Here is a 22,019-nt window from a genome sequence, read left to right as displayed (position 1 = left end):
CTCTCCGAGCTAGTGTGGCGCGGTTATTTGAGGAAAAGCGGGCTCCCAGAGGGACGGGCTGCGGGCTTCCTGGCAGGGACCACTTCCCAGGAGACTCCGGTGACCCTAACCCTTGGCCTCGTGCTATCTGGTACAATATGGGGCTGGTGGCTTTCCGAGTGTTTGTGACAGAAATAACTCCCGCAGCCACTCATCACGAGCCCGACGGGTGGAGGTTCTCGGGGAGCCACGGCCCACAGCCCGCCCCATCGGGCCGGCGCTGCCGCCGGTGCTGGGGGGAGGGGGCGCCCGCCGGCTGAGCCAACCCCCAAGCTTTGCATTTAAAAGACGTGAAAGGAGACACGCACGGCACGCACACACCTCGGGGCTCCTGAAAGGGTTATTCAGTGCGGGGCTGGCTGTAAAAATGCTATTGGCTGATCTTTGGCACGGCCAAAGTACAACCCGAATGTTTTCTCTCTCCATTCAGTGCTTTTGTTATTTTGGCTGAAAGGAAGTCGCAGGCGCTCCCCTCTGGCAAGCCCAAGATGGAGCAGCAGAGCCCCACCAAGAAGGAGGGGGTAAGTGGGCCTCCCGGGGAAGGAGGCAGCGCCGAGCGGCCGCTGCGGACGGCTGCTCGGCTCTGCTCCCGGGAGGGACCGGGCCGCTGGACGGAACCTTCGAGCTCGCTTTGACAGGGACTAGGAGACGGATTCGGGGACACTTAGATTTTGGAGACTGGCCGGGGATCATTCTCCCCGAACAGCCTTGAAAAGTACCTGCCGCCAAATTGAAGACGGGTCAAGGCTTTTGTTGTCCCCAGAGCCTTACCCAGAAAAGTTGGAGGAGAAGGGCCTCTGCCCTCCCCACCCCACCCGGCCCGGCCCCACAAAACCCTTGCACGATGTGGGTGAGCTGCTTTCCTTGATTTGTTCTGATGGGGGCTTCGGGACACTGGCATTCGGTTCTGGGGCAAGTCACGCACGTGGCGAGGCCGGCGTGGAGAGGGGGAGGATGCAGAGGAGACTCAGAACCGACTGGAGCCTCATTCCCATCTGGGAGCAGGGATGCCCCGCCTTGAGAGGAGAGGCTCCCTTGTTTTCAAGACAAGCATTTTCTGGCCTCTCCCCTCCTGCCCCACTGCCCTCGCTCAGAGAATTTCGGCTGTCCTTCGAGAGTCTCTAGATTGAGGAGAATTCGGGAAGACCGAGCCTGCGAATTTATCACGAGGAATTCGCATTTTAGGCATTGCGGCGCATCTGCCTGTATTTGTGGAGACAGAGGTACCTGCCCGTGCCGGTGATGCCGGAGCCGGGCGCGGAGGGGAGCCGGGTCCACAGACAGGTCGAGAGCACTCTGCGGGTTCAGAGCGGGTGTGGGAGGCGGGAGGTCCTGGTTCTGTTCCTGCTCCATCCTGTTCAAGCTGCGGGAACTTGGGCACGTTGTTTAACTGCTCTGTGCCTCAGCCTTCTCATCTGTAAAATGGGGATAATAACCAGACCGCCCCTAGGGCTACTAGACCAATTACCTGGCCTGTAGTGGGTCCCCCATAAATGTTACTACTTTTGCTCATCCTTTAGAGCGGGGCACGAGTGGCATTTGGGGTCCGAGGACTCTTTGCTATGGGGGCCTGGCCTGTGTATTGCAGGCCGTTTAGCAGCCTCCCTAGTCTCTTCTCATTAGAGGCGTTCTTGTGCTGCGAGAATTATGTTTTGAAGGTTACTGAGCCTTCCCATGTGGATCTCTTTGACTCTTGCAACAACCAAGAAAGATGGGCGTGCTCAGCCATTAAGGCCTCTATCTCCTAGAAAAGGGGCTGTGAGTCCTCAAGAACTTAGGGTCTTGGGGGCCGCCAGAGGCCCTCATCGGGTCTGTGCCCTCTTTTCAAAGAGGAACGCCCTGGCCAGCTCTGCCCTCAGATGAGGCCGCAGGAGAACAGAAAAGCCTCGCAAGGTGGTCCCTGAAAGGAAGCCACACATCTGGAGAGGATATGATTAAAATGGTCACATGCAGCAGGTACGGGCTGATTCTAGCTAGATGCCTGCCCCCTGGATTCTCCAAAGAAGGAAGCCCGCGCTCCAAGGGTGGGGGAGGGGGTCGGGGGTGGGGGGTGGAAGCCTCCCCTTCCTGGCTGCCTGAGGCCAGACCTGCCCCTTTGGACAAAAGCCAGGACACATGCTGGGCTTCCTGGGATGCATGATTCCCGCGGTGGCTATGGGAATATCTGCAGGTTACTGAGGGAAGCCCAGGGAGCATTTTGGAGCTGTGGAAAAGTGGAGGGGCCTGGGAACCCTGCAGAGAGCTGGGGCTGATGGAGAGGGCTCCGTGGGGCTCTCTGTCCCCCCATTGGCGGTGTGACCATGGCCTCATTGGCCTTTGGGTTCCTCCTATGTAAAGAGAAAAGACCAGAATCTGACCAATGTGCATCAAGAATTTTTCTTCCAAGAAAAAGGACTTTTGGCCTGAAGGGAAGAAAAATGAGCCAAGTGTTTTTAGAAAATGAAGACATAATTTTTTTGGGCGGGGGGGATGTGCCTCCATCAACAGCACACCTAGTGTGATGGGATAAGTCACTTCCCCTCTGGTGTGATCGGTGTTGGTGATGAGAGCAGGGCTGTGTGTAGAACTCACTATAAGCCAAGTGTTTTTCATGTATGAACTCATTCATTCTTCGCCTCAGTCCTGTGAGGGAGGGAGGGCCGTCCCCATTTTACCGGGGAAGGAGCCAAGACAGAAGTTCTGTAACTGGCCCAAGGCCAAACAGCCAGCAGCAGGAGCGTAGGATCCGATCCCGGGCCCTTATGCTGCCCACCCCCCCCAAACAAGCTCAAAACCACCAGAGCCACAAGGCAAGACACCTCTGCTGTGCCCCAGCCGCACCTAGGCCTCCCTTTCTGTTTGTGAACTTTGGGATCGAAAGTGTGAGAAAGTGAGTCGAAGAGTTTATCATTCATAAGAACGAACTTTTCTGGAGACGTTGGAATTCTCCTGGGAGATTCCGGACGGCGGGAATGGCTGTAGGAAGCAGATTCCCAAAGGGAGCTGTTTGGGGGCAAAGCTCCTTTCCCAGCACCCTTAAATCACATCCAGTTGGAAGCCAGGCCCTGAAGGTGGCTTTTGAATGAAGTCTGAAAATGTGTTCGGTGTTCTGAAACAGGAAGCCCGTTTAGTGTGGGCGTGAGGAACGTGCAGTTGCTCCCGAAAGCAGAGCTGGGTCATGGCTCCCCTTGGCCTCTGAGGAGACACCCCACCCCCTTTCATGTCTGAAAGCCACTTGTCACTTTTACAAGCTGCTGGGAGACCTGGGCCCCTTCCCTCTCATGCCCTACTCCAGCCCAGTACTAGATCTCTTTCCCTGCTGGAAAGCCTGCCCAAAAAAGAAAAAAAAAAGGGGAAAGGAAGGAATGAAGGAAGGAACAAAGAAGAGAGGAAGGAAGGAAGGAAGAAAGAGAGGAAAGAAAGACAAGAGAAAAGAAATAGGAAAAGAAACCGTGGTTTGCTTTTACATGCCTTTTAAATATAGTACCTTTCCTGAGAACGTAACTCACAGACCATGTGATTTACCCATGAAAAGTATACAATTTGGATAAAATACACAAATGTACAGTTGTGCAGCCATCAGCATGGGTAAGTTTAGACCATTCTCATCACCCCTAAAAGAACCCTGTGTCCCGTGGCCGTAACCCACATCTCTCCCCAGACCCCTGCGACCACCCAATTACCGTCTGTGTCTCCCTAGATTTGCCTGCTTCGGACCTTTCACAAAGGCGAAGGCAGACAGCAGGGGCTCCTTTGTGACGGGCTGCTTTCACTTAGCATGTTTTCAAGGTCCAGTCACCGTGTGTCGTGCGTGTCAGTCTGTTGTCTTTCCTTCTTGTGGAGTCCTTCCATGGTCTGGCTGCATGGCACCTGTTGATACATTCATCAGCTGATCTGTATTTGGATGGTTTCCAGCTCAGGGCTAGTAGGAATCATGATGCCATGAACATTTGCTTTCAAGTGTTTGCATGCACGTGTCTTTCTTTCTCTTGGAGGGACACCTGTGTGTGGGACCGCTGGGTCATTCGAATACTCTGTTTAACTTTGTGAGGACGTGATGGTCCTCAGAGCTAGTGCTTCTGCCCTGGCTCAGCCTCGCCCTCACCCAAGCCCCTGTTCACTTCTGGCTCCTCTTTTAAACCACGTCTGTGGTTTTTTTTTCCTCTGTAGAGCTCAGTACAGTGATAGTTAAACTATTAAATTATTAGGTTGGGTTTGTTTTTTTTTTTTAAATGTCCGCCTTCCCCATTGGACCGTGATGTGGAGGGGGCCGACCTGCTCACCAGACTGTAGCCTGGTGTCTGGAATAGAGGCAGGTCTCAGCCACTATTTGTTTAATGAATGAAGGCATTTGGACAGCGTGGTCAGCGAGAACCTACCCAGAATGTCTTTACGGTTTCGACGGAGGGTAACCCCTGACTCCTCCGGGTCCAGAGAACGTGCCTGTAGCTTGAATTCAGGGAGGGAGACAAAGCACGGACGTCACGTTGGACGCTCTGGGCTTGGAGCGTCTGCGGCTGGAGTTCTTCCTCGTGTATGTTCCCTGCGATCTCCTAAAAGCAGTCGGGTCACCGTCGGTCCGTCCGTGGTGCCTGGCAGTGTCCTGCGATCTGGGGCACCAGCCAGCCCCCCCCCCCCCCCAGGAGCTCTGCTAAGGTCTTCAAACCAGAGGACCCACCGGAGTAGAAAGCGGTCAGGAGGGGGCCCTGGACGGTTTGAGTGAAGCCTATTGTGTTTCTAGTGAATCATTTCCGTGGAAGAGAATTGGAAGAGGAAAACTGTTCCAGCCTGCGGCCTCCCTCCCTCCAGACCCCCTTCCACAAAACCAGCCGTAGAACCCCCACAGGGGACGGACTTTGTTTTGCTTTCCCCAATATCCCCAGCACTTAGAACAATGGGGGCTCCCGAGGGGGCCACCATCTGTTGGAGGGATGGAGGGAGGGAGTGACTGCCCAGAGCACTTCCCAGGGAGCGAGGGCCGCCCTGTCTTGCAGGGGGAGGGGGGTGCGCGCGCTTGTTCCTTCCTGTGCCCTCCCCACCTCTAGCAAGCACAGGGTAGCGTGGCAGCAGCCCCGGAACCCACTTTGTCTCCTGGGCACCAACACTGCCCCCCCACTTTGGTCACCTCCTCCCCATGCTGGCCCCAGGGGATGGCGGGGGCTGAAGAGAGACTGGAAACCAGAGCCCATGCTTCTTACCCCCCTTGCCAGAAACTTCCAGCTGAATGAACCCTTTGTTAATTCCTTTGTGGAGGGAGGAGAGGGCCAGGTTTCATTTGTGGGGCCTCCAGGCAGGTCTTGCCCCACTGCTGCTTGGATGCTGCTTGGATGTTAACCGGCTGGTGCTCTGTGGTGTCTCTGCCTCCGGCCTGGCTCCTCAGCTCTCTGCAGAGGTGCTGCTTGGAGGGAGACCCGGGGACCTCGGCAGCCATGAGGGAGCACATGTCCACGGGACGGGGCCTCCGTGGGAGCACGGAGAGGAAGATGCTCCAGGGGCGGCTTCTGAGAGCCACATCCAGGCTCCGGTCAGTGGATTCACCTCCGCAGCTCGACACTTCCGTGATTCAACCTTGCAACAACTCTGGGGGAGTGTGATTGACCCTCCTTTTAAAGAGGAGGAAACTGAAGATTCTAGCAATTAAGCTAGAAAGTAGCAGCGGCAGATGCAAGATGAAATCTGTAGATTCTGAGCCCCTGGGTGGCTCAGTCGGTTGAGCGTCTGCCTTCGGCTCAGGTCATGATCCCAGGGTCTTGGGATTGAGTCTCTTGTCAGGCTCCCGGCTCAGCGGGGAACATGCTTCCTCCTCTCCCTCTGCTGTTCCCCCTCTCTTGTTCTCTCTTTCTCTCTCTGTCAAATAAATATCTTAAAAAAAAAAAAAAAAGAAATCTGCATATTCTAGAGAAAAACTTTTTCCACTTTTATTTTTCTCCAATTTTTCGTGACCTTACTAACGACTTCCCCCCGTCATTAAGTGTTCAGTTTCCTCCGTGTCAAAGGGGAACATGATCATAGAACACGCATGTTTGAGTCCCCAGAAACCTGTATTTAAATATTTTCTCCTCGTGCCTGTTAAAGCAAAAGTCCAGAGGCTCAAGGAAGTTAATCGCGGTCCTAAAGAAAGAGTTAGAATTGTTCACATTTTCTCCTCTTCAATTGTTAGGGGAGGACGTGGGCTCTGCTGGCTGCGGTCCGCAAACACGGGCACGCGATGGGGTGGTGGGGAAGCATTTCGGACAGAGGTAGAGTGTTGGAGCAGGTGAACCTTCGGTGACTTTCTGACCCAGTGGTACTCAGGGGCAGTCGCTTTCCCCAACCAGGCCGACATCTAGCGATGGCTGGAGACACCTGGGGACGGATGGCCCTACAGTGCATCTGGGACAGCCCCCCAGAGCAGAGAATCAGCTAGCCCTTAAATGCTTTGGCTCAAGGAACTTTCTACAAGGTGGTAGAAGTAGGTGTTGAGACAGGAGCAGCTGAAAGACCACAGATCTCCGGATTTGTCTTGCGTCCTTCTAGAAGACTTTGGGGTAAAAGTTCCCTTGAAACCCAGCTGCTTCCTATGACCTAAGCCAGGGTTTCTCCTCCCATAGAGGCTGACGCTGGTACTTTCACTGGCGACGCTGATAGCTGCCTTTGGGTCATCTTTCCAGTATGGGTACAACGTGGCCGCCGTTAACTCCCCTGCCGAGGTAAGTCGCTGGGGGTAGTGAGACGCAAACCCTCCACCCCTGCCAGTGGGTTGGGGTTTGGAGCAGCTCGTGCCTGGAAGTGGCCTCTGGGGTGGCGGTCCATGCATGCTGGGGCACATGGTGGGCCCTCAGGTCACAGGGAAGGGAGATACCCACAAGACACAGCGCAGGCCCGAGGGAGTGACTTGTGGGCCCATGGGGGTGAACCAGGTGCCTGGCCTTGGCTTTTCATGGACAGTCAAGCCTGGCTGTTCACCCACGGGCTGGCCTCGGGGGTACAGAGGGGGGGTGCTCTGGTCTTCCCCAGCCTTGTACTCTCCAGAGGAGTCTGGAGGGTCAGAGGTCATCCAAAGGCCTAGAAGACGGGTTAGCTACGTCCTGGACAGGGTGCCTGTCAGAGGCCTGGCATCTCCCCGCTCCTGCTAGCTTCTCTTTGTACCACTCTGTCCCTCCTCCCTGCCACTCCCTGGTGTCGCTGTCTGTGTGCCCAGGTCGTCCCCGGGGGGGCCTGACAGCCCACGGTGTGCTTTCTGCAAAACGGGGTCAAGTTATTTTGGTGCTGTCTTCCGCTTTGTTCTCCAGCTCATGAAAGAGTTTTATAACCAGACCTACTATGAGCGCAACAATAACTACATCAACGAGTTTTCCTTGACGTTGCTGTGGTCTGTTTCCGTGTCCATGTTCCCGTTTGGAGGCTTCCTCGGCTCCCTCATGGTCGGCCCTTTGGTGAATAAATTTGGCAGGTAAGGCCAGGTGAATTTCCAGCTCCTGAAATTCCCAGACCCCGACCATTCAAAACCTAAGCCGAAAGCCGAAATCGGGTTTTTTTGTTGGTAAAACTAGGTAATAACTGGTGTGATGATTTCTGTTTTCTTTCTTTCTTTCTTCTTTTTTTTTTTTTTTTAAGATTTTACTTATTTGTTTGACAGAGATCATAAGTAGGCAGAGAGACAGAGAGAGGAGGAAGCAGGCTCCCTGCTGAGCAGAGAGCCCAATGCGGGGGCTCGATCACAGGACCCTGGGATCATGACCTGAGCCGAAGGCAGAGGATTTAACCCACTGAGCCACCCAGGCGCCCTGATTTCTGTTTTCTAAAAGGGTCTTAAGAAGACCTGATGTTGACCACGTGGCCGGGGATGGAGGCAGGGTCTAGACGTGGGTGTGGCGGGTCTCGGGCTCTGGGGGCAGGTCCAGAAAGACCAGAATGTACTTTCCAGCTCCGGACTCGCTCCCTCTCTCTGTTCTCCTGCCTTGCAGGTATGTTCCTTACCAAAACCAAAACAGGTTCTCTCCTCCTCTGTGTGTGTGTGTGTGTGTGTGCGTGTACATGTGCGTGTACATGTGCATGTGTGTGTGTGTATGTGCGTGTGCGTGTGTGCTTTTAAAGGATTCAAACCCAGGTAACAGGACCATGATGTCAGTCCCAATGTAGGTCACAGCACAGTGTTCTCGAACTCTGCTTCCCAAACAAACACAAACTCACTGCTCTGTCCTTTTACCTTGGGATCAAGTAATACGCAACACTGAGCCCAAATTAAATTCCCATGAAACTCTGAAATGGCTGAGATGACTGGGTGAAACCACATGGTCCCGGGGCAACTCTCACTAAGGGTGTTGTGAACGTCAGGGGCAGAGCTCCTATCTTTGCCCCTAATTCTAGAAGCATTAGAGGTTGTATATTTGATTCCAAAAAAGGTCCTTAAGACGTCACACTCTCTCGTAAATTCCATGGGCATGAGAAAGCGGCCTTGTTACTTGTGGTATGTAAGAGCTCCTCGCCTCCAGCCCCTTCCCTTGGCGAACGAGCACACAGGCTAGGTGAGGTCAAATCATCTTGGCCACATATCTTGTTAGCTTGAGAGTCAAGGCCAGAACCCAGAGCGCCCTCTCCAGTACTTTTCAAAAAGAGTCCCAGATTAGAAACATCCAACCTCTGCTTTGGGATCTAAGATTCTGAGGTCTTCCTGGGAGGTTGGTGTTGGACCTGGTAGTTCCCCCTGCCGGCCAGAGCAGCAGTCAGGTCACAGATCTGCAGGCCAGGTCTCCTGGAGTAAAGGACTTGGGTCCACGCTGATCCGTTTGGTCCAGATGAGCAGGCAGTTGCGTGCCCAGCTGTCTGCCTGAGAACGTGATAAAAATGCTATTCACTGGCTTGTGATTTCCTTGTATAACTGTAGCAACTAACAGTTCATTGAGGGGTTCCTGTGTGCCAGGCTCTAGCCTTAGCTTGCGTTTTTAGAGTTTTCAGGGTTTGGTGTTTTTGTTATTTTTAAGGGTTTTTAGTTCCTCCAGTCCATACAACAGCCCCATCCCCTTTTTCAAAATGGGAAAACCGAACACAGAGATGCTGTCCCTTAGCCAGGATTATAAGGCTGGGAGGAAATTCCATCTCTGGGCCTGTCCAGGCAACACTGTTGCATCAGGCGAGTATCTTCTCGATCTGTTGCTTTATTGCTTAGTCACACACATAGTATCTTTTTCATACAAGATGTTTACACGTTCAAGTGGTCAGACTTAAACTCTCATTTACGGTTTTTGCCTTTTGAGTCTGAAGACAGCCTTCCCCACCTACCTGGAGTCACAAAGATAGACTTCTGTCATTTAAAAAATAATGTTACAGTTTTGTTTTTCCCAGACAGATGTGGCATTTTAACCCTGAAAGATTTTTCTGTATGCTGTTGAATTCAGTCTGCTAATATTTCATGTACGATTTTTCCATCTTTGTGATACCCGTGAGGTTGACCCTATACATTTATTCTAATGTCCTTACCTGATCTGGTTTCAAGATTCTACTAACATCATGCAAGTTGATGATTTCAAAAACCCTTAAGTGTGGGGCGCCTGGGTGGCTCAGTGGGTTAAGATTCTGCCTTCAGCTCAGGTCATGATCTCAGAGTCCTGGGATCAAGCCCCGCATCAGGCTCTCTGCTCAGTGGGAGACCTGCTTCCCCCTCCACTTCTGCCTGCCTCTCTGTCTACTTGTGATCTCTCTCTCTGTCAAATAAATAAATAAAATCTTTAAAAAAAAAAAAAAAAACCCTTAAGTGTATCGTAGTGTTTGGTTATTTCTCTCTGATCCCCGTGACCGATGTGCTCTGCACTGTGGTCATCTCCATTGGCTCCCACGGAGACTGTGCCTTGGCCAGGCTGTGCACTTGACCCCTCTCCGCCTTCGATCACAGACGGAAGCAGCAGCAAAGCCCACTGCTATAACTGGACAGACGCTTGGTGAACATCTGTTAAACGAATGAATGAATCCTCCACCCGGACTAACTGACATTTCGTCCTCTGCAGGAAAGGGACTTTGCTCTTCAACAACATCTTCTCCATTGTACCCGCGATCTTAATGGGGTGCAGCGAGGTCGCCCGGTCGTTCGAGATGATCATTGTGTCCAGACTTTTGGTGGGAATATGTGCAGGTAAATAATGCTGGGCTGAGCTACCGCTCTCGGGGAGGAGGGGCAGGTGCTGGGGTCTGGACCATTCTGGGGCCACTGAAGCACGCAGGCACAGCAGAAGCTGCTTGTTCCTCTGCCCTTGAACTAGAACCCTGGAGGCTACACTGAGTCTCAGGTGCATTCAGGGGCAAGCGTCCCTGTACTGCTTCCTGCAGAGAGAGCCCTTGCATGAAAGAGAGAAATACAGGATCCTGTGCAGAGGTGGGCTTCCATCTGGCCCTTTGTCTGTGTTTTCTCAACAGCAGGCGGCCAGTGAGTGGGCGGTGACCCCTGATTAGTGAGCAGCATTTTTTTTTTCTAGACAGACTAGACAGTGTCGTGTGTCATAAAGATAAGGATTGTCTTCTGGAACTTTAGTTTCGCTTATTGATAATGTATGAAAATCAGGCTGCAGTGTCAAACGTGTTTCTGTATTTTTTACTGTGGGTCATGGCTAGAAAAGCATGACAATCTAATGGACAAATCCCTCCTAACGCGGGCAGGAAGGTGAAGTTTGCAAAGGGCTCTTCAGAGGTCCTTTGGCACTTCCTCCTCCCTGGCTCACCTGCTGCGCAGAGTAAGGACTGGCTGGGGTCTCTCGCCTTGCAAACCCTCCAAAGCCACCCTTGAGGTCTGCGCTCCCCCATCATTGCTTCCGACCAGAGAGATGGGGCTAAAACCGTGCTTGCAACCTTCCCTTGACTTGGCATTCTTCTGTAGACTGTAGTTCCCAGGCCTGGGGGTGGGGGGCAAGTGAGATGCCCACTCTCGGAGCCTTGCGCTTTCCGGGTGGGCCCCCAGGGTGAGCACCCCCAAAATGCTGCATCCTGGATGCCTTGCCAGCAACCCCACACCCGGCCCTGGCAGTGCCAACGTGTCTCATTTCCCCCTTCCAATCACGGGGCTAGGGGCGGACGGATATCTGGGCCACATGTCAGCAAGCCACTCAGTGGGTCCTGGGGACAGTGGGGGATGCAGCAAGGAACCTGGTGTCCGTGAGGAATTGAGGGGCCGGAAAGAAGAAGAGGAAAATAAGGAGAGGTCCTGTGGTGGACAGAGTGATGGGCCCTGGGACAAGCTTCCCTCTGCTTCCACTGCTGAGCCCCGAGGGCGCCTGGCCTGACTCCCCCGCAGCAGGGCTGGGCTAGCGATTCTGGGAGGCGCCGGCTCTGGGCAGGTGCAGGCAAGCGCTTTTCTGTGGACCATCCAGCCCTTTAGGGTTAGTTCCAGTGGGGAGCTATTAGGCTCCAATAGATAACAAATCACAAAACGCCCATCCTTTACTCTTAAATAAGCAGGACTTTCAAGTCCGGGGGTCTCAGAAGTTTTGGCCTCAGGCCCTTCTGACCCTCTTAAAATCACCAAGGCACCAAAGAGCTTTTTGCTCATGTGGGTTGTATTGGTCAATATTTACAACTTAGAAGTTGCAGCCAAGGGGCGCCTGGGTGACTCAGCGGGTGAAGCGTCTGCCTTCGGCTCATGATCCCAGCATCCTGGGATGGAGCCCCATGTCTTTGCTCGGAGGAGAGTTTACTTCTCCCTCTCCCTCTGCTTCTCCCTGCCCTGCTCATGCTCGCTCTCTCTCTCAAATAAATAAATAAAAATCTAAGAAAGAAAGAAAAGATTGCAACCAAGATATGTTCATTTAACTCATTTAAATGGTGACCAGAAGCCCGTTATAAGAGCTATATATGCTAAAACCAAAGCACCTAACGAGAAGAAGGGCATTGCTTTGCATTTTTGCAAATCTCTTTAATGTCTGGCTTCTCCAACCTGCTTCTGCGTTCCAGTGGCTATGGTACCACGTCCCATGTAGCCTCTGGAATGCTCCACTGTGTGCTCACGGGAAAAGGAGAACGAACCGGTGCTATCTCGGCATTCTGAGAAAATGCTTTTGATCTCACAGGCCCCCTGAGAAGGTGTCAGGAGTTTCCTAGGTCCTCAGGTCCCATCTGGCTCTCCCGTCCTAACCCATTCACGGTACGCTCTTTCACAGAGCTCCCGAGATAGTCAGGAAGCGGAGCGAGCCAGCGGCCGGCCGCTCGGACATCCTAAAAAGGAAGGGAATGACTGCTCTGCCAAAGAGGGCTCGGGGGCAAAGGACGCAGGGACAGACAGCGGGGCCTGAGACTCGCTGGCTCACCGTCCGTCCGCTCACGTCAGCTCACGTGGCAAGAACGCCAAGTGCTTTCACCGAAGGGATTTCAAACGTAAAAGGCACCTTCTCCGACTCGGCCCCAACAGGCCCGCTGGGATCGCCCATCGGAGTCACTTTTGAATCAGAGCAAGAATTACTGTCCACCAGCACAAAGGGGACCCGTCCTTTCACAAACCTCCTGATGTTTGCCTCTTGGACTTCCGTCCCTGTCATGGGAAGTACTTGTCGCGGAGATGGGTTCCCCCCACCCACCGGGCCCTGACTGGTGACCACGGAGTCCGCCCCTCGAGGGCCCCTGCTTCCTCCCCAGTCCTCTGGGCACTAGGCCTGCGGGGTCTCCCCATACACATACCCCACCAGACTTCTCAAGGCTGCTGCAAAGACGGCCTCTCTTTGCTCTGACAGCTGGGAAGGGCCAGTGTGAGTAGCAGCGAGCCTCTGCTAAACACCGAGCAGACATCCTTGGGCAGAGTCGCCAGGCTTGAACCCTTGGCTCTCAGATGCTCCCTCCTGTCCGGACGTCCTCCAGTACCCACACGCTGCCAGCAGCTCCAACCTCCACGCACCGCCACACTGTTCCCTCCACCTCCCCGCGGCCGGAGCCCCCTCAGACCCACGTGTCTCTGAGCCCCAGCCTGACTCCTGACGGGGTGTTCAATACTGGAACTCATGACCACCCACCCAACCTCCGTCCAAGATTTTCAGCCTCTTGTTGGCTTTTGGGAGAATTAGATGGGATGATCTATGTGCAAATACTTCCAAGGCTATAAAATCTAAGTCCCACCTGTTCTTCCTTGTTCCAGTAAGACGAGAAAACTAAACAGTGGGTGTTCAGAAGTGGCAATTGTCCCCCAATATACATTCGTGATTGTGATGCTTGCAGATAGATGGGGTTGGTGGGCAGGGGTCCTGGGCCCCATCAGAACAGCTTCCCCCAAGGAGCCAGGGGGAGAAGGTGCTAGACCACACCTGGGCTTTTCTTCCCTGGCACCAAGCCAGCTAAGGGCAGCCCTAGGGGTCAGGCCACCTGTGTCCCCTGGTGCCGGCGACGAATCGAGAAGCAAGGTTGCTTGTCGACAAACTTCTGGGCTCAGATGACCTTTCTTCCCTTACAGTTTAAAGGACGAAGAATTAAAAGAGGGGTTGGCTTATTCTCGCCGTTTGGAGACGGAAGTTTCCACCCAGCTGCTGTGACGGCTGGATAAGAGTAGAGAGTGTTTGGAGACACAGCTTGTTCCTGCCAGACTTAATGTTTCCTGACGGTGTTTTTGCTTCAATCCCCTGCCAGGTCTGTCTTCCAACGTTGTCCCTATGTACCTGGGGGAGCTGGCCCCTAAAAACCTGAGGGGAGCCCTCGGGGTGGTCCCTCAGCTCTTCATCACCGTTGGCATCCTCGTGGCTCAGATCTTCGGTCTCCGGAGCCTCCTGGCCAACAAGGAAGGTGAGGTCCGGCCGCCCCAGATGCCAGGCCTCCCTCTGCTGCGACTGGATGCTTCTGCGAGCTGCTCTCTCCTCTCGGGTCGGCTGGCTGGGCTCACCACGCTGCCTGGCCCCCACGGGGCTGGTGCAGCGTTTGCATAGAACAGGCTCTCAGTACATTGGTGGGGACCGTGTAGCTGACATTTCCCAGTCCCTCAGAGGACATGGATGAGGGGCTTTGGAAGGAGCGAGAAGGGAGAGCTGTTGCCGGACTCTCTCCCAGCTTCCTCGCTGGCTGTCCACACAGGGGCCCAGGGCTTGGCGGTGACGGCCACCAGGGCTCCAGGCTGTGTGCTTGAGGTTTCCTGCCGCCGCCTCTCCAGCCTCCCAGCAACGCTGCTGGTGGGGGGGGCTGTGATCGTTCCGTTCCATAGGCCAGGAAAGTGGGGGTCAGGTAGTGAGCCGCAGGGCCCGCCCCCACCCGAGATCCTGACTGTGAAGCCAGTGACTGCACCTGCTATGTCCCTCCTGAAGAGCCCAGGCCCAGCACATAGTAGGTGCACAGTCACTGGTAACTACATTGCTTCTGCATGATACCCCCTTCAGGTCTCAGGGTTCGATCCTCAGAAAGGGAGATCGCCCTTAACAGTTACACAAGCCAGAACATAAAATGTGCTTATTGTGGGCCAGTCCCCAGGTCTTCATATTATTTCCATTCAATCCTCCAAACAACCCTCTAAAGCAGATCCCAGTTTTACACCCATTTTACAGACGCGGAACCTGGGGCACAGAGAGGTTGGGTAATACGTCCCTGGCCTCCTTAGGATGTGTGTCAAGGTGACTTGGGCCGAGGTCCATGTTTAACGGCCTCTGTCCCCCTTTCAGTCACCCTTGTAAGGAGCAGGGGCCAGGGGTTAAGGGGTGAGTTCCTGTCTCCCAGCAATGGCACGTAAATGATCGGCAGGACGCAGGCAGTCTGCAGAGCCCCAGTGTCCCTGGGACGTGCTTGCTGGTGTGCCGCAGGGAGTGGCTGGTCCTGCCCCAGGAGGGGAGCCTCAGAAAGGGCGGAGGGCCTGGGGCAGGGGTTGGGGAGGCAGTAGGACCAGCAGGTCCAGACACGGCCAGGGGGCAGAAACGCAGGAGTTCTTTGTGCATTCAGGGAACTTGAAGTGCCCTGCGGACTGCATCTGTCCATCCTTTCTTGAGACTATTTCACTGGTGGTTCGCTTGCTCTGGGAGGAGTGTGTGGAGGGCAGGCAGGTGACAGGTGCTGGAGAACAAGGCAGGCAGCCCAGAAGAGAGGTGGGCAAGGCACAGAGGATGAGAAGGAGTCAGCAGGGCGTCTGGATTTGGCAGTTTGGCGTCTCCAAGAGAGTTTCTCTGGAGGGGGTGGGATGGGGGCGAGCCGGACGGCAGGGGCCCAGATCGGAGACCGGTCCACACCTGCTGTTGGCCGTGCTGGGCGATGGAGCCGGGGGCGAGGGAAGGCTGCGTTTGCAGGCGTGCGGTGGGGTTGTCCTGGCACCTGCGTCATGATGTCACGTCCGTGTTAATCACCCGAAGAGCCACTCGAGCAGGGCCTGGCACGTGGAGGTCCGCGTCATCACGGAGTGTGAGCCCTCGGGGAACGGGGCGAGGGGCAGGGTGTTAGCAGCCCCTAGAAGGAGCCCGAACTACTCATTGACTCGCTGGGACATATTTATCGTGAGAAATCACACAGAGAAGGAAGAGCGCATAAAACAAACATACGTACGTTTGCTGCACCCGAAATCAAACACCGCGTTTGGTCTGGACGCAGGTCCAAACTGGAGCCATGCGGGTCAGCCCTCTGTGCGCCCTTGACCCCGGCCTGCCCCCCCCTCCCCCCGTGCTGACATTCATCAGCCCATCCTTGCCTCTCCCCGTAGCTGTTTACCACGTTTTGCAAAGGCCGCGTCAGTCTTCTGCTCCTGGCCGTCGCCTGCTGGGTGCGGGGTCCAACGTCGGCTTCTGCCGCCGGCTCCCGTCGCGTTTGCTAACTTTCCCGTGCAGTGTAGAATTCTGTTTTGTGACTACACCGCGCTTCATGTATCCCTCCTAGCATCGCAGACATTGGCCTTGTTTGTGGTTTTCGTTTCTAGGGTCACTGCGGCTCGGACCGGTCCAGTTCAGGTGTCCCGGGGGGCCCGGAAGAGTCCTGGGCATGGGAGGGGGTCCCGTGTCACCAGCTCTGGGTCAGGCTCTTAAGGAAACTAGTCTGGGACAGAGCGGCCAGCTGGGGTGCAGAACAGGGGAGTGCGGGGGGGGGGCGGGGACAGAAGGCAGGTGACTTGGCCGGGGTGGGCGCTCACGTGGGCACTGGCTTCCCCGCAGGCTGGCCCATCCTGCTCGGGCTGACGGGGATCCCGGCGGCCCTGCAGCTTCTCCTCTTGCCCTTCTTCCCTGAGAGCCCCCGGTACCTGCTGATTCAAAAGAAGGATGAGGTGGCTGCCAAAAACGGTACGGCTTTACCGTGGGGGGGGGCAGGGGCTTTTCCTTGGGTGGGGAGGGGCAGGGGATGGAGGCCGCGGCGGCCCAGCCCCGGGAAGTTGGGACCCCCCCCCCGAGCCCACCCCCCTGCTCCCCTCCCCCAGCGCTGAAGAAGCTGCGGGGCTGGGGCGACGTGGGCTCCGAGATGGAGGAGATCCGGCAGGAGGACGAGGCGGAGAAGGCGGCGGGCTTCATCTCCGTGCTCAAGCTGTTCAGCATGAGGTCCCTGCGGTGGCAGGTCATCTCCATCATCATCCTCATGGGCGGCCAGCAGCTGTCGGGGGTGAACGCGGTACGGGGGCTGTGGGGCCGGGGCGGGCGGCCGGTGTCCTCGCGGGGCTTACCGGATCACGGGCGTTGCCGCGAGGTCCCCACCAGCCTCCGGGGGTCCCTTCCAGATCTACTACTACGCAGACCAGATCTACCTGAGTGCAGGGGTGAAACACCATGACGTCCAGTACGTGACCGTGGGCACCGGGGCCGTCAACGTGCTGATGACCGTCTGTGCCGTGAGTCCCCGACAGCCACCGGCGATGGAGGCATCTGAAGAGTTGGGGGGAGGGGGGTCCTAGCTGAGGAAAGAGCTCGATCTGAGGTGCCTGAGGTCCTCGTCTCCTGCCTCTGGGCTTCTGTCAGATGCCAGCCTGTGCACGCCACCCCCAGGATGGAGACCCTGCCCCCTGACTCTGGAAGCTTCCACCGTAGGAAGTGCCTCCTCCCCAGTGTCTGACATTTGGGGCTCTTCCTGTGCCAGGGGCAGATGGCACCGCTGGCCTGGGTGGTGTGGCAGCTGCTGGGGGGCATAGCCTGCCTGCTTCTCCTCACAGATGCCCCTTCAGAAGGGGGAGTGTGGGGGCTTCCTGTGAAGGCCGCTGTCGGCAGAGGTATGCCCCCCCTTCTCTGGCGGGCCTCCTGGACCTCCAGCTTGCCCTGTGCCCTCTCCCTTGCAGGTGTTCGTGGTGGAGCTCCTGGGGCGGAGGGTCCTTCTCCTCCTGGGCTTCTCCGTCTGCTTCGCCGCCTGCTGCGTGCTGACGGCTGCTCTGGCCCTGCAGGTGAGGAGGGGGCTTCTGTCACCCCCTGCACCCTCGCATGCATCCCAGGGAAGAAGAGTGGAATGACCTTTGAGCAGCCGCACAGAATCAGATGCCTGGGGACCATCAGCCCCCATCGCCCTCCCCACAACGCAGCCGTAGTACCCACGAATGGCTGGTTGTCCGGGGGCGTCCGAGGGGGGCTGCCTGGTGGAGGAGCCAGGAGCCTTCCTGTCCCAGCCCCCGGAGAGCCCCTGGCCCTCTGGGGACCAAGGTTCCCGACGTTCCCCATCTCCGGTTGTCCCTGCTTTGCTGGCTGTGATCCCACCTCTTTGCTCCCCACAGGACACGATCTCCTGGATGCCTTACGTCAGCATCGCCTGCGTCATCTGCTACGTGGTCGGACACGCCCTCGGGCCCAGTACGTACCCCAGCGCTGGCTCTATGCTGTGCTGGTCTCCTTTCTTGCACCATCAGCCCTAGAAACCTCTGTTCCCCGGAGAGACTCCTTGGAGGGCGGGACGCAACCCCAGAATGGCTTCTCTTCCTGCCTTCCTGTCGCCAAGGGGTTTGGACAGAGCATAATGAGAGTGAGAGCAGAAAGCAGCCTTGACTGTGTGGGTTGAAACGGGGGCTGTGTGGTTGGCCTAGAGATCCTTACGGGTGGTCACAGGCCCCTTTTCGGGACCTCACGCAGTGTCACCTGTGGTGCCCAATTCCTCCTGTTGACCCTCTCCTCCTGCTTGGCCACCATTTCGGGAGTTCCCGACACACTGCCCCTTTGGTCCCGATGCCTTAGGCCACCTGACACGGCAGGGGCTCCGGGGCTGTCTGAGGGCCTGATCTGCTCCTGCTCTGCCTCCTCTCCCGCTCTGTGCCCGCAGGCCCCATCCCCGCGCTGCTCATCACCGAGATCTTCCTGCAGTCCTCCCGGCCGGCTGCCTTCATGGTGGGGGGCAGCGTCCACTGGCTCTCCAACTTCGCCGTGGGCTTAATCTTCCCATTCATCCAAGTGAGTGTGCCCCGGGGGCCCCAGATGTGCAAATCCTCGGCAGTAAGGGGAGAACCTCCTCGAGAAAGTGAACCCCGATGCCCTTCCCCCAGGTGGGCCTCGGACCTTACAGCTTCATCATTTTTGCTGTGATCTGTCTTCTCACCACCGTCTACATCTTCCTGGTTGTCCCTGAGACCAAGGGCAAGACATTCATGGAGATCAACCAGATTTTCACCAAGATGAATAAGGTGTCAGAGGTGCACCCGGAGAAGAAGGAACTGAAGGACTTCCCGATCTCTGCTTCGGGGCTGTAACGCAGAAGAAGAGCTGATAAGCGGGTCTGAGTGGAGCATCCCTCCTGGGCTTTCTTCCTGACTGCCAGGTGTCCGTGGACATCTGAGGACCAGCCCGGCGTGGAGCGCAGGCCCCCCTGGGCCCATCCAGAGGGCTTCTGCATTGTCTCTCTCCACACTGACCCATCACCAACCCCAGCTCGCAGTGAGCACGCGCCCCTCACCGAGCTGGGTTCACCGTTGGGTGGCCCCTAGTCACACCAGCTCTTAGGACCAAAGTCATTACTGGGGCGGCAGGATGGAAGGAACCCCATCTGCCAGAGAAACGAACTCTTCTGCAGTCCCACGGAGGCAGTCTTCCTCCTGCCGTATCCATCTCCAGAAACACCAGCCCTGGAAAGTGTGATGTCCCACGTAATGGCGTCTAAGAAGCTGGAACAGGTTCTCGGGGGGACTTTACCGGAGTTGAGGATTGTTAATCGTGAATTATATTGCTGGAGGACGATGGCATTGCCTCTGTGTGCTCAATAAAACACGTATGATCACTTCTCACCAACACCTGCTTCGTTCCTGTGGGGAGTCTGTGCCGAAGCATCAGAGCCGCTCCAGGGTACAGGTCTGTCCCGGGATTCCGGGATCCCACTGCCTGGACAGGGCCTGGCGTGAAGGAGGCCCGGAGATAGTATTTGCTGGAGGAAGGGGAGCAGTGAGAGCTGAGGTGGTCGGAGAGTTGTGATCTTTTAAAATTTGGGGTCCGGGCTCCTCTGCTTGCCTTCAGCTGTGCAGTGAACACCGAGGGGCCCTGAAAGTGAGACCGGGAAGGGGGCCCAGGAGAAGGAGGGTTGCCTCCCCTCCCTGACTCCCGAACATACAGCAGAGCTGGAGGCTTTTGTTAGAGACGCGTGTGTGTGTGTGAGACAGGATGTGAGATCTGCTTCCCAGTGCGAGGGAGGCAGAGCCAGGGGCCGTGTCGGACAGAGGTAGGATTGAGGAGCAGCCTTTCTCAGGGTAGAATGGGGATCCCACTGGTCATGATTTAAATAACTCCAAAGAGTAGCGAGGGCCCATCACCCCTGCCAGGGTTGGACCACCCTTGACCTCCTGCTGCAGGGGCCTGCCGTGCCGAAGGGGCCCGGGAAGCAACCGCACACGCAGGAGCTCTCAACATAGTAGCCGTCCAGCGGGATGTCAGGATCCAGGAGGTGGGAGCTCCTGTCCTTGGTTCTGCCCCTTGGTGATGGTGCGACATGGGCTCTTTGCCGGGCTTTCCTGCACATTAGTTTCCTCTTCTGTTAAACAGAGCTCATAATAAGTATCTCCCATGGTTACGAGGATGAAGGAACATGTTCGTGGTGTTTAGATCAGCGGCTGGCATGTATTACGTACTTAGTTATTTTTAAGAGCTTGAGAATGAGCATCGATCTTGAGGACAAATAAAGCCACAGGTACGAATGCAGAGAGGCCATTATCCATGCATAACTGGGATTAAGCAATGAAATCAATGGATGGCAGGTGGTGGGAGGCTTCTCACTGGTGCAGATAAACCAAGACACGGAGCCCAGGATAATCCACATGGCCCTAGATGAGCGTCGGAGATCCTGGCATGAGCTCACGTCAGCTTAATACAAACACAGACCGCTACCTACAGAAACAGGCTACCTGGGGGCTCAGTTGGTTAAGCATTGGACTCTTGATTTGGACTCAGGTCATGATCTCAGGGTCATTGGATCGAGCCCCACATCAAGAGCCTGCTTAAGATTCGCTCCTCCCGGGAGGGGGCACCTGGGTGGCTCAGTGGGTTGAGCCGCTGCCTTCGGCTTGAGTCATGTTCTCAGGGTCCTGGGATTGAGCCCCGCATCGGACTCTCTGCTCAGCAAGGAGCCTGCTTCCCTTCCTCTCTCTCTGCCTGCCTCTCTGCCTACTTGCAATCTCTGTCTGTCAAATAAATATTTATTTATTTGACAGAGATCACAAGTAGGCAGAGAGGCAGACAGAGAGAGAGGAAGGGAAGCAGGCTCCATGCTGAGCAGAGAGCTCGATGCAGGGCTTGATCCCAGGACCCTGGGACCATGACCTGAGCGGAAGACTGAGGCTTTAACCCACTGAGCCACCCAGGCGCCCTGTCTGTCAAATAAATAAATAAAATCTTTAAAAAAAAAAAAAAAAAAAAAAAAAAGATTCTCTCCTCCCGGAGCGCCTGAGTGGCTCAGCAGGTTAAGCCTCTGCGTTCAGCTCAGGCCCAGGGTCCTGGGATTGAGCCCCGCATTGGGCTCTCTGCTCAGCAGGAAGCCTGCTTCCTCCTCTCTCTCTGCCTGCCTCTCTGCCTACTTGTGGTCTCTCTCTGTGTCAAATAAAAAAAATCTTAAAAAAAAAAAATTCTCTCCTCCACCTCCTCTCAAAAAAAGAAACACTTGCAGACATGCGTGTTTCCATGGGTTAGGAGCTACAAGAGGGAGGCATGGGCCCGGTGCTGGCTACACAGCAAGGAAGGTGTGGGATCAGGGAAGACCACAGGGCCTCCCCCGTGCCGAGGAAGCAGCAGGAAAGGGAAGGATGCACATTCAGGTGAGCACAGCGCACGGCGGTGTTCAGGGAAACTGCGGGTTGGCCAGCGAAGTTGGAAAGGTGTGGGTCCTCGTGAACCAAACAGTCTGAACGAGGTGCTCGACACAACCTGGGCACTGGGTGATTGCTGAGTCCGAGGAAGGGCTGTGGCAGTACTAGGGACTGAGGGAGGGGACTTGGGTCGGGGGTCAGTTGGTAAGAAAGAAGGGGGCCCTGCAGAGGCAGCAGCGGTCGGGCCGAGACGCGGGAGAATTCAGAGACAGACCTGTAGGATTTAGGGACCCCCTCAGCCCTCACAGGTGAGGCACCTCCCACCCTGCCCGGTTCCTGACACACCAGGGGTGGAGGGGGTCGGGGTGTGGCGCGGCAGGCTTCGGGCGAAGACAGTAACATTTTGGGCATGTGGAGATGGAGGAACTCGTGAAATACGTGAGAAGTGTCTAGAAGGACAGGAGTCATTGTGGCTCTGGAGCTTGGGAGAGAGAAACCACGTCACATAATTATTATAGTATATTGATAATTGCTGTCTTTCATCGTTAATTTCCTACTGTGCCCAGTTTCTAAATTCAACTCGATCACAGGTGTGTATGTATAGGAGAAAACATGGTGTTCCCAGGGTTCGGTGCTATCCGCGGTTTCGTGGGGGCTGGGAGGCAATCCCCCGTGGGTCGGGGGGCTCCTGTGGTCCTTGCTTCCTCCCTTCACAATGCCCTTTGGAGTGTCTGTTCTATACATGGGCAGCACTTAAATAAAAAATAAATATTAAAAAAAAAGAAAAGAGAAAGGGTATGTGCTATGGCGAGTGCTGTGAAGTGTCTAAGCCTGACGATTCACAGACCTGTACCCCTGGGACTAGTACAGTGTATGTTAATTTTTTCCAATTTATTTTAAAAAATATGCATACACA

The 22,019-nt window shown here is 55.5% G+C and overlaps 1 protein-coding gene across 5 annotated transcripts in view; it reads left to right on the top strand.

The window, feature by feature from the left end:
* Window positions 1-19,103, top strand: part of LOC131809768 (solute carrier family 2, facilitated glucose transporter member 5) — a 29,707-nt gene extending 10,604 nt beyond the window's left edge. For 2 of the 5 annotated variants that reach the window (XM_059137129.1, XM_059137132.1), the window contains exons 2-13: window positions 470-560; window positions 6,609-6,707; window positions 7,290-7,450; window positions 10,002-10,126; window positions 13,591-13,743; window positions 16,074-16,199; window positions 16,334-16,521; window positions 16,628-16,738; window positions 17,180-17,281; window positions 17,606-17,681; window positions 18,145-18,272; window positions 18,365-19,103. In XM_059137129.1, the coding sequence (XP_058993112.1) occupies window positions 470-560; window positions 6,609-6,707; window positions 7,290-7,450; window positions 10,002-10,126; window positions 13,591-13,743; window positions 16,074-16,199; window positions 16,334-16,521; window positions 16,628-16,738; window positions 17,180-17,281; window positions 17,606-17,681; window positions 18,145-18,272; window positions 18,365-18,568 (1,564 nt within the window). In that variant the 3' untranslated portion in view covers window positions 18,569-19,103. Of the gene's footprint in view, window positions 1-332; window positions 561-1,224; window positions 1,324-5,227; window positions 5,543-6,608; window positions 6,708-7,289; window positions 7,451-10,001; window positions 10,127-13,590; window positions 13,744-16,073; window positions 16,200-16,333; window positions 16,522-16,627; window positions 16,739-17,179; window positions 17,282-17,605; window positions 17,682-18,144; window positions 18,273-18,364 lie in introns of those variants that run through there. The other 3 variants (XM_059137128.1, XM_059137133.1, XM_059137130.1) reach the window with 3 other exon arrangements.
* Window positions 19,104-22,019: the final 2,916 nt, after the last annotated feature.

Source organism: Mustela lutreola, chromosome 10 (genome assembly GCF_030435805.1).
Source record: "Mustela lutreola isolate mMusLut2 chromosome 10, mMusLut2.pri, whole genome shotgun sequence".
In the NCBI taxonomy this organism is placed as follows: Eukaryota; Metazoa; Chordata; class Mammalia; order Carnivora; family Mustelidae; genus Mustela; species Mustela lutreola.
This window is presented reverse-complemented; position numbering and strand designations above follow the sequence as displayed.